Genomic DNA, 11,199 nt, shown 5'->3' with positions numbered 1-11,199 from the left:
CCCCCCCCCCCCACCTCAACTCCCCTCACACACTGACAACAAACCTGGCCAAGAAAGAGGCCTTTGTCCTAGGACATCTGAAGCTGCGGGGGAGGGGAGAAGGCGACAGGTGAAAGGACACATCAAAGCAGCCGGCTGCCCCTCCTCCCCAAAATAGCTCCCGACCCCTTTCCCAGAATCCAGCTTTTCTTAGATAAAAGCGGTCCCCTAAATGCCCACCTGCCTAAACAGCCGGGACGCCAGGCACCTGGTCCTTTTCTTCGGCTGCCCTCCACCTTGTCATGACTCAGTTTCCCTGTCCCTAAGAGGGTCAGGGGGCAGAGGGAAGGAGGTTACAACTTGTATGAAGTTTAGAGGTCACTTTGGAGTGGACCATCAGGTTGGAATTCATCATAAGCACGGGAGAAACGCAGACCTGGCTGGACTCCTGGGCTCCAAAGGAGGGCCGGGAGAGGCCCGGAGCCATGTGTGCCCCCGCTGGCCGGGAGCAAGGTGGGGGCGGGGCGTGGGCAGAAACCACACCGGGCTCAAGTTTCCTCTGTTGGCCAGAAAGGGCAGGAGGAGAGGAGGGCCATGGGGAAAGGGGAGGGTTAGAGGAAGGACGGAGAACTCAGGCCGAGGGCTTCAGAGAGGAGACGGGTGCGCCGCCCCGAGCTCCGCGCTCAGCCCAGCCTCCACACTCAGCGCTCAGCAATGGCCCGGGGGCGGGGCACGGCCCTCCCCGGCTCTCAGAGGTAGCAGGGATCCTCACCCGGGAGGTGTCAGCCCAGGCCCAGCCTCCCCAGAGACAGCACCCGGAGCTTCATCTCTCTCCTCTCTCTGCTCGGACCCTGCCACAGGTGCCTGAGGGGCGGGGTGGGAGAGGGATCTCAGTGGGATCCAGGGACAGGCTGGGGACGTGGAAGCGAAGGTAGAGGGAGAAAATAACCAACTTTCCGCACATTCCTAGCAGATCTCAGACCTTCCCAGGCTGCCTTTGGTTTAGGAATTTGACATCTCTGGGAACTCCTCTGGGAGAAGACCTAGATGGCTTCTTGAGCGTTCTGGGGTCTTGGGGTGAAAGGCTGTAGGTGGGGACCAGAGAGTGTGGTCCTCGAGGGGCTGGGGAGTGACACTGAGTAACACTTCAGCAGGCTGGCTGCCCTGGGGACATGGTAGACTCTCAGGTGTATAGTACTGTCCTTTCCCCTACTCCACTCCTTCATGCTGCCCTGTCCAGCCAGCTGGGAAGGTCTGGGGGAAGCTGAGGAATTGGAGGCACTGAATGCTTGGCTGGCTGAGAAGTGTTGTTGCAGCAGGATGGGTGGTGGAGGTAGGGGGTGCTCAGTTCTTGCCTCCCTCTGTCCCTCTCTTCTCTGGGCCCCGGCTGTAGAGATCAGCTGGGGCTGGAAGGGAGAGGAAGGCATCCCACCCTCAGTGTAGTTCCTTCCTACTGGATGTCTTGGCAGCTTGGGAGGTAGGGGCTGGGAAGCAGTGGAAGAGAAGAGGGGAGCCATCAGATCTGCTAGGGCTTGGATTCCCTAGTCATTGGCCCCCAAAGGACTGGAGTTTGGGGTCTTGGGACCGAGTGACAGGATGGCAGAAACTTGTCCCTCTCTCTCTTGTTCCCATACACCTGTTTGAGTCATGTATGCCCCCAGGAGACTGAATCTCGCTCCGGTCAAATCTCTCTCTTTCTCTCTCTCTCCCTCCTTCCCCCTCCCTTTTTCCTCTTTTCTGTTTGTTTCTGTCTCACCTCTATGTGCCTCTCCTTCTTTGGGGATTCTTCCTAATCTTTCTAAATAGGTTGCTCACCTGGCACTCCACACCCCAAGTTTCATTGATCCCTCCACATCCTTTCACTGCCTCTGTTGACACTTGGAGAGGTGGAGTGGTCTAATAAGCCTCAGAACAGTGTCCCAGAGGCAAACCCCCTCTCCACTTCCCTCTTCCTCAAGGCTATTAGAGCCCTGGGGCAGCAGTTGAGGCCAAATGCCTTCCTTTCCCCAGCATCCCTCCCTAAATGGTCCTCACCCTGTATCCTTAAGCATAAAGCTCCATGTCATTCTGTGAGTACTCAGGGATTGTGACAAGATCTTTCTGTATAGGCCTATCAGGATGAGAGTAAAGAGGATAGACTATAGTCCCTGGAGATGATTCCAGTCCTACCTGATACATAACGTTGGGGAGTAAGATGGCTGTGTGACCGCAAAGTGTGGACTAAACTGAAAAGTGGGAACTGTTTATTATAAAAGAAGAGGAACACAGATGTCCACTCCGCTTTCCCAGTATCTCTCTAGTTTCTGCACCCTCTGTGATATTCTATTTGATCCATTTCTGGCTATACCCTCCTCCCTGATTGATACCATGGACTGCCAGCCTCCTGGCCCATCATCAGGAAGATAGGCTCCTAAGACACAGAGGGGCCTATGCCTCGTGTACAGACCACCACCCATCTTGAGTGTCTAGGGGAAAACATGCTATAGTCACGCACTGTGTAATGACATTTTGGTCAAAAGTGGACCACATATATGATGGTGGTCCCATAAGATTAGTGCCACATAGCCTAGGTGTGCAGCAGGCTATACCACCTAGGTTTGTGTTAGTACATTCTTATGATGTTCACACAATGATAAAATCGCCTAACAATGCATTTCTCAGAACATATCCCCATTGTTAAGCGATGCATGGCTGTATTGCCCTTTGGCCTGGTGCAAACTTGCCACTGCACTAGACAGCTGGTTGGAGCTGATCCAGAAGTTCTCCTCAACTCCCCCTTCTCCAACCTCCTGTCTCCCCCTGCTCTCCTTTTGGATTCTCATTTCCCTGTCCAAGATGAGGAAGAGATTGAGCTGCTGGTCTTCATGAGAAGGGGCTGATATCTGGTCTCAGAGACACGAGCAGCCTAGAACCTAGCCTTGCCTGGGCCAAGGGTTTGAAACCAAGAGAAGCCTGGAGAGCACTGCCAGGCTCCTATCTGGCTTTGTGTTCTTTCCTGTGAATTCATACGGTTGGACTAGTTTAGTAGTTCTCAAGGCAGGGTGGGCCTCTGGCATCGGAAACACCAGGGTGCCTGTTAAAATGCTGCATGCTGGGTCCCTGCACCTATGAAATCAATTCAGTAGGTCTGCGGTGGGAGGCCTTCGGGATTCTGTGTTTACAAGTCCCCCGGGGGAATGTAGTGCACAGTAAGGTTTGTGACTGCTTGAGCCAGATGCAATCTACTGCCTCTCACAGCAAGGACGTTCTCTAGGCCCATCTCCATTTAATGAAGGAGACTGAATGTGAAGCAATTCGCCCAAGGTCATGAATCTGGAAGGCCAGACAACCTGGTCTCCTGCCTCCTAGGGCAGGATCTTTGTACTGCAGCTGAGAGTCAGATCCAGGAACAAGTAAAAAGGGACAAAGGGTGGGTACGTGTGTGAAGGACTATGAGGCAAGAGTCATTGTCCCTGCCCCCTAAACCCCTTCTCCATTCACTTTGCCTTTGGGCAATTTCCGCCAGAACCTGGGTGCGGGAGGGTGGGGTTCCGGTGTTGAAATGGCATCCTGGACAGACATAAACACCCCACCCACCCTGCCCACTGCCCAAGGGCCTGTGCCTACACCCCTCCCAGGGGACAGCAGTATGACAAAGGAGTGGGGGAAGGGGCTAGAGAAGATCCTCCTTCACAAGGATAGTTTGCATTCTCACTAATTTTGTGGTAAGTCAAAGAGTGGATTCCATATTAAATAGCTGTGATATGCCATCCTTGTGATTATCTAAGGTCATGCAATTTGAGGTCATCCAGTCCTGTCTTCTGTCCTTCCATAAGTTTCTCCTACTCTCAGCTGGCCACCTTGACTTATATGGCAGAGGTGAGGTGTGGTGTCTGGCCCTAAGAGATCAGGAGGCCCTGGCCAAATCTACTTGAAATCTCATGCTGGAGGCAGGGTGAACAGATGCAGGAGAGCTGGGTATCAGGGAGGTAGGGAGGTAGGATGAGGAGAGGGACTGCCAGAGAGGAGAAGATGAAAGCAAGGGCAAGAGTTTGCTGAGAATGCTAAGCTGTCCAAGCAGAAACGGACCTGTGGCTTCAACTTGTCCAACTCCCTGGTTTTACGAATGAAGAAACAGAGGCTCAGAGAAGTGTGATGGCTTGCCCAACATCACACTGCTGCTTTGTGGCTGACCTGCGGCTAGAGCCCAGATCAGAAGAAAAGGTGCTAGAGGGGAGTGTGTCTTCAAGGCTCTACAGAGATACTCCCCAGAAAAAGAGAAAAGAGACTGAGATTCCACAGAAGGAATTGGCTGATGTAGGCCAATAGAGGCTTGGAGTATGGAGACACAGGAGTGGGATTGGAAGGCACCTGGAAGGCAGTATAGGCTAGTAGAGTCAGCCAGTATAGATTCCAGACCTGCCCCTGCTATTTACCAGCTTGGGTCTCAACTTCTGAATGGACTTCATGGGATCTTTGTGAAAATCAATCTCATAAACTAATGCTTGGAAAACACCAGTGCAGTTCTTGACCATTGCTTGATGAGTCTTTGCTATGGTTGTTATATTACCTTAGAGGAAGAAGACTCCTGGCTGTGTGGATTGGGGTATGGCCAAGATGACCCTGCAGGGACACAGAGTAGAGGTCCAGTGTCTCCAGAGACCATTCCTCTTCTGCTGCCTGCAGCTGATAAACCTCTTATCTGGTTCAGGCAGAGGAGCCCAGGGCCAGGATAGGAGAGGGCAGGGCTGCTATCAGCCACCAGGCCTGGGCCATATCTTAGAGAAGGGGAGGGGCTGTCTGCTTGGCTCTTCCCATAACACACTCCTTGGGGATCCCCAAGCACTCACTGTCATCTTGGAAAGAAAAGACCCAGATCCTAGAACAGGACAGAAGAGGAAAGCAGGAGTGGTCCCTGATATTGCCCAGAAAATGGGAAACCCACCCCAGAAGACATGACTTCTCCTCCAGCCAGTGATATAGTTTTGGGGAGTAAGAAGTAGGAGAAAGAGAAGGCATCTTGTCTGAAAAAAAGGTAAAGACCTCCTGTGCTCCCAAAGGAGCTGACTACAGCCACAGCAGGTGAGGTGGAGATTGCACCGCAGAAAAATGATTTCTAGTTTAAGGAGTTGGTTGATGAGTCCAGCAGGAATCGGGCGATGAGGTCCTTCTTTCTCTCAGGTCACGTTGGAGGAGGCCTCTCCATGGGGGCAGGACAAAATTGCTGACCCCTAGCAGGAAAGGCCCTAACCCCAATTTCTCCTTCCACGCAGGTTGCTGGGGCTGTTTGGGCTTTGGGGGACCCTGGACCAGGCCCTGGCCCAGTAGGATGCCCCCGTGTCCTCCCCAGCAGAGCAGGAACAGGGTGACACAGCTCCCCACTCCAGAGCTGGGCGAGATGGAACTGACTTGGCAAGAGATCATGTCCATCACTGAGCTGCAGGTGAGCTGGGTTGGGGCAGGGGCAGGGAAGCACAGAGACGCAGAGAGTCTGGCTGCGACTGAGGCAGGGGGCTGGAACAAGCAGGGCTCAGGGTCTCAAGTTGGAAATGTTCCAGGCACTGGAAAAGGAAGGGCTGGAGTAGGAAGGAGATCTGAATGGATGAGCAGAACGCTGAGGGACTGGGGGTGTGGGTGAGCAGGGGAGAGGAGTGGTGGGGAGGAAGGATCTGATTGGGGCTGTAAGCTCTCAGCGGCTACTCTGCCTACATCTCTCTACCCCACCTCCCCGTCCCCACCTTCCCTTTCTCACCTTCTTCCTTTCTGACCTCCCTGTCCTCCAATCCTGTCCATCTTCTTCCTTCATTTCCTCCCCCTGCCCTCCGTAGCTGGGCCCCTTTCCCCCAGGTAGCAGAGCAGTAAGGGGCCTCGGGAAGGGGGGTCAGACTATGCCGGGGTCCTCTCCTCCTGCTAGTTGGACAAAGGGGTGTCTGTTGGTCTAACAATGATGCCTTTGTCCCAGCTGGGCTGGAGCAGGGTGGCTCCCCGACGTGGGTTGGGGGCCCTGTTTCCAGCATGTTCTCTCCTCCTCTCTGCACCTGGGCAGGGACAGAGGGACTGAAGAGTAGAGGGTAGCACTTGTGCTAGCTCCCCAAGGTGCCTCTTAGCCCCCAGACCTGGCTCTGCGCCTGCCCCCTTTCTCTCCCCTGCCACCATGTCTGGGCCCTCAGGATCTGCCCTAAGCCCTCCTCCCACACAGCAGCTCCCTCTGCTGGGCACCCAGGGCATGGCCAGAGTCTGAACTTGACCCTTTGACCCTAGATAACCACAGCAGGAAAGGGTTCCCAGGGGTCGTCTTGGATAACACTCCTTGTCTTCCTGAAGGAAATAAAGGAACACGAACCATTTCAACCCAACCCAGTAAGAATTTCTACTGAGAAGGAGATTCCATAATTGTTGCAACATTAGATAGTCCTTTCTGAAGTCTGACCTCAGAGACTTCCATACCTGTTTAAGCTGCTTTCTTCTTGGAATAGCTGCATTGCAACTTTATATGAAGCTGTCTGTGATTGTTAACACCTTTCTCTTCCCTTTGTTATTATCTCACTGGGTCTTTTAGAAGGCCCCAGCTTGGGCCTGAGAGAGCTGGTTCTCCTCCTCAGCCTCTCTGTGTCTTTCTTGCAGGGCCTGAATGCTCCAACTGAGCCATCATTCGAGCCCCCAGCCCCAGCCCCATACCCTGGGCCCCCACCACCCTCAACTTACTGCCCCTGCTCAATCCACCCGGATGCTGGCTTCCCGCTTCCTCCACCACCTTATGAGCTCCCAGCACCTACATCTCATGTCCAAGACCCCCCATACTCCTATTGCAACATGGCCATACCAGTCTCCAAGCCACTGACCCTCTCAGGTCTGCTCAGTGAGCCCCTCCCAGACCCCTTGGCCCTCCTGGACATTGGGCTGCCAGCGGGGCCACCCAAGCCTCAAGAAGACCCAGAATCTGACTCAGGATTATCCCTCAACTATAGTGACGCTGAATCTCTTGAGCTGGAGGGGACAGAGGTTGGTCGGCGACGTGGCGAGTATGTAGAGATGTACCCAGTGGAGTACCCCTACTCGATCATGCCCAACTCCTTGGCCCACCCTAACTATGCCTTGCCACCTGCTGAGACCCCCTTAGCCTTAGAGCCTTCTTCAGGCCCTGTGCGGGCCAAGCCCACTGCAAGGGGGGAGGTGGGGAGTCGGGATGAACGTCGGGCCCTGGCCATGAAGATCCCCTTCCCTACGGACAAGATTGTCAACTTGCCGGTAGATGACTTTAACGAGCTGTTGGCACGGTACCCGCTGACAGAGAGCCAGCTGGCACTAGTCCGGGACATCCGAAGGCGGGGCAAGAACAAGGTGGCCGCCCAGAACTGTCGCAAGAGAAAGCTGGAGACCATCGTGCAGCTGGAGCGGGAACTGGAGCGGCTGGGCAGTGAGCGGGAGCGGCTTCTCCGAGCCCGAGGGGAGGCCGACCGGACCCTGGAGGTTATGCGCCAACAGCTGACGGAGCTCTACCGGGACATTTTCCAGCACCTGCGGGATGAAGCAGGCAACAACTACTCCCCTGAAGAGTATGTGCTGCAACAGGCTGCCGATGGGGCCATCTTTCTGGTGCCCCGGGGGCCGAAGGTGGAGGCCACAGACTGAGCTGGTCCAGAGGGGTGGGACTGGTGATGGCGATTTCCTTCATTCCCTTCTGATGAAGGTACTCCCCAACCCTGAGGCCCAGGAGCTGTGTTCTCTAGACCGGAAGGGGACAGTGGGAAACCTGGCATTGGGAAGGTCCAAAGTGTGTTCTGTGAGGCTCGCCTTGAGGGAAGTATGTGAGGGGAGGGCTGGAATCTCTCTTCTGTGATTCAGCTTCCCAGGTCTCCAACGTCCACCTCTTGTTTGAGCTTTGGTATATAAAGCACTCTACAGAAATAACCTTCCGCTGTGTCTTCCTTCTCAAGGGAGGGTGATGAAGCTGAGCACCCCTCAGAGCTGACTGCTTGCTGTTGGGGAGGGAATCCTGCCAAGCTCATTTCTTTCCCCTACAGCTCTGTGTAAGAGAGGTGCACATGACATTTGGGCTGGAGCAGTGTGATCCACCATCTTCATACTCCTTCTCAGAGCCGGGGCCATGGATGATCTGAGGAACCCCACCTTCTCTGGTGGCCCCCTATTTATGGAGCTGGGATTGCTACCAAAGCTGGCTAGATCCTATGTGCAAGGCCCAGAGGGTTGGCCTCTCCTTTCTCAATCTTTGGAGCACAGAAAAGCCTGGATTGCCCATGGGCCTTTTCTCTCATCTTCTCCTGCCTATTTCTCTAGGACCCCCTCAGCCTGGGTTCTGATGTGCCAGAGTTCTCTCAGAAGACTGAGTGAGCTGCTCTTGATTGGAATGAGAGAATTTGATTGGACAACAAAGTTTCAGGGGATTTCACACCTTGGTCTGGGTAAAGCCAGCTCCACAGTGGAGTACAATATGCATTTTAGTGAAATTTTCTATCTCCCTGGTTAAGAGAGACGCTCCCCAGGGGGGCGGCCCTGTGGCCTACTGGTTGAGTTTGCGCGCTCTGCTTTGGAGGCCTGGGGTTTTGCCAGTTCGGATCCTGGGTGTGGACACCGCACTGTTCATCAAGCCATGCTGAGGCTGTGTCCCATATAGCACAGCCAGAAGGACCTACAACTAGAATATACAACTATGTACTGGGAGACTCTGGGGAGAAGAAAAATAAATTAAAAAAAAAAATTGGCAACAGATGTTAGCTCAGGTGCCAATCTTCAAAAACAAAACAAGGGCCAGCCCCGTGGCCGAGTGGTTAAGTTGGTGTGCTCCGTTTCGGTGGCCCAGGGTTTCACTGGTTCGGATCCTGGCTGCGGACATGGTACCGCTCGTCAGGCCACGCTGAGGCCGTGTCCTCATGCCACAACTAGAAGGACCCACAACTAAAATATACAACTATGTACAGGGGGCATTTGGGGAGGAAAAGTAGGAAAAAAAGAGATTGGCAACAGTTGTTAGCTCAGGCGCCAATCTTTGAAAAAAAAAAAAACAAAAACCAGACAAACAGACACTACCCAATTCATGTTTTGGGGCTTTCCTTTTCTAGATCCTTGAAGATCTAGGGCCTTTATTAGTATATATATTTTTTCTTGAAACTAGACATGATTGCTTTTCAGAAGCCTTCACATCAAAGTCCAGTGAAACCTCCCTGACACCATTACCTTCCTCTTCCTGCTTGGAATTGGGTGGTTCCCAACCTTCCCAGTCACTGAATTACACAAATTACCTCTTTGGGGTATTTTACTTCTATATACACTTCTATTCAATTTTACGTGTTCCATTCCAACAGGGAAACCTTATTTTCAAGTTCTGATAGACACTAGTTGTGAGCCATAAAAGCGCACAGAAGTGATCAAAAGAGATGTGGAAACTTCATGCCTATATATTCTGAAAAACATCGTCTCTAGCCTAGGTTTAGGGAATGAAAACAACTTAGAGCTTCCTATTCCTAATAGATCTGAAGATCTAGACAACTTGTGAATTTCAATTTCTCAAAAAACTGAAAATGTGAGGTCAAGTTGTAAAGTGCAGAGCCTGGGGTTAGCTATTGAGAAACTTGATTAGTTCACCTAAGGGACATCAGACACTGAAGATTTTTTCATTCTAATTTACCAAGGTGGTAAATTCAGAGGCAAATTTAGACATTAATTTCTTCAACTAGTATTTACTGAGCACCTAATAAGCTTAAGGTACCGTTCTAGACATTGGAGGTACAATGAACAAGACAACGCCCTACTCTTACGGAGATACACTGTAGTGAGGACCAACCATCACATACACACACCTTGTTTGGTTATGTGCCTACCTAAAGCAAAACGTGGAATACGGTTTTGGAGAGTGAACTGGGTTATGCGACCCACAGGTTGCAAGAACTCCAACGAGGTAATTATCTTCCTTCTGTCTATTTCCTCATCTAAAATAAACAGAAATTACTAATAATCTTGTATATGTAAAGAATGTTAACAAAGTACATAGAATGTAACAGGTGCATAACTGCTTTTCTTCAATAGGAACACTTTTAGCAAACTCTTGGTAGCTTGAGTTTCCTATCCCTCCAAACTATGGTTGTGTGAAACAAACTAGTAATTTCAAGTCACAAGTGAGATTCTTAAATCAGAATCACAGCAATAAGATGACTGTTTTGCTAGATTGAAAACTGAGGCCAGATGAACTATTCTTGAAAATACTAGGGAAAAACATAAGCATTTGCCAAAGGGTTAAATTATTGCTTCTAAACAAATTTTTAGGCCAATTACCTATGAGAAGACTTCCTTCCCTTCCATATTCAGTTCATGTTATCATCCCTGGCTTGAGCTTTCTGAAGCCTGAGATAGCTGGCCAATAAATACTTGTTCACCAGATGCACTATGTCCCTCCAGAACCTACTAGATAAGCGTGGCTCTTATGCTATGCTTATGCATAACATATAAGCACAGATAAGCTCTCCTCCCAGAGACACCCTGAGCTCAACGGCAGCTGTTGGGTTTTACAACTTGGTTTTCCCTTGCCAGGGAAGCTAGGAGGACATGGTCAAATGGTACAATCGTAAACAGCTTACTTCTAACTGGGTGAAGATTTACTCCTGCAGTGAGAGCTAGTTTCTGATTTCACTAAAGCACGACGCTGATGGGATAATCTATTATAGTAACAAGACGCTGATGGGATAATCTATTATAGTCACACAGTATAAGAACCACTTCCAACAACCCAATCCTTCCTATTTACAATTTTTTTTAAAAGATTTTATTGTTTTCCTTTTTCTCCCCAAAGCCCCCCCAGTACATAGTTGTATATTCTTCGTTGTGGGTCCTTCTAGTTGTGGCATGTGGGACACTGCCTCAGTGTGGTTGGATGAGCAGTGCCATGTCCACACCCAGGATTCAAACCAATGAAACACTGGGACACTGCCTCAGTGTGGTTGGATGAGCAGTGCCATGTCCACACCCAGGATTCAAACCAATGAAACACTGGGCCACCTGCTGCAGAGCGCGCGAACTTGACCACTCGGCCACGAGGCCAGCCCTCTTCCTATTTACAATTTCAACTTGTGCTTTGGTTTAAAGCATTGATATTGTTCCACTCTTCTTTAAACTGCTAGCTTCAAGATGCAGTGACTATACACTTACATAACACCTTGCTCCTTTAAATTTAAAAGGATCCAGGGAAGCACTGGTAAGGCATGAAGGGGAGGGATTTTGACTCAATTA

At 51.2% G+C, this 11,199-nt stretch overlaps 1 protein-coding gene across 3 annotated transcripts; it reads left to right on the top strand.

Annotated features, from left to right (window-relative positions):
- The first annotated feature begins 549 nt into the window (after positions 1–549).
- On the top strand, positions 550–7,869 carry NFE2 (nuclear factor, erythroid 2). 3 transcript variants are annotated; one of them, XM_008527782.2, is made up of 3 exons: positions 550–839; positions 5,232–5,401; positions 6,583–7,869. In XM_008527782.2, exons 2-3 carry the CDS (start codon positions 5,288–5,290, stop codon positions 7,588–7,590), a joined length of 1,122 nt encoding a protein of 373 aa, XP_008526004.1. In that variant the 5' UTR covers positions 550–839; positions 5,232–5,287; the 3' UTR covers positions 7,591–7,869. The 3 variants fall into 3 exon arrangements, with proteins under 3 accessions (XP_008526004.1, XP_070477640.1, XP_070477641.1); XM_070621539.1 differs by lacking the exon at positions 550–839 and adding an exon at positions 4,780–4,993; XM_070621540.1 differs by lacking the exon at positions 550–839 and adding an exon at positions 4,803–5,040.
- The last annotated feature ends 3,330 nt before the right edge of the window (positions 7,870–11,199 follow it).

This window comes from Equus przewalskii, chromosome 5, assembly GCF_037783145.1.
Source record: "Equus przewalskii isolate Varuska chromosome 5, EquPr2, whole genome shotgun sequence".
NCBI classification, from domain to species: domain Eukaryota; kingdom Metazoa; phylum Chordata; class Mammalia; order Perissodactyla; family Equidae; genus Equus; species Equus przewalskii.
The sequence above is the reverse complement of the archived record's forward strand: the minus strand, read 5'-3'. Positions and strand labels throughout refer to the sequence as shown.

Coding starts and splice junctions, on each gene's coding strand:
- NFE2 (XM_008527782.2), top strand. CDS start 5,288: ATGCCCCCGTGTCCTCCCCAGCAGAGCAGGAACAGGGTGACACAGCTC. Junction 5,402..6,582: donor TGTCCATCACTGAGCTGCAG/GTGAGCTGGGTT, acceptor TCTTTCTTGCAG/GGCCTGAATGCTCCAACTGA.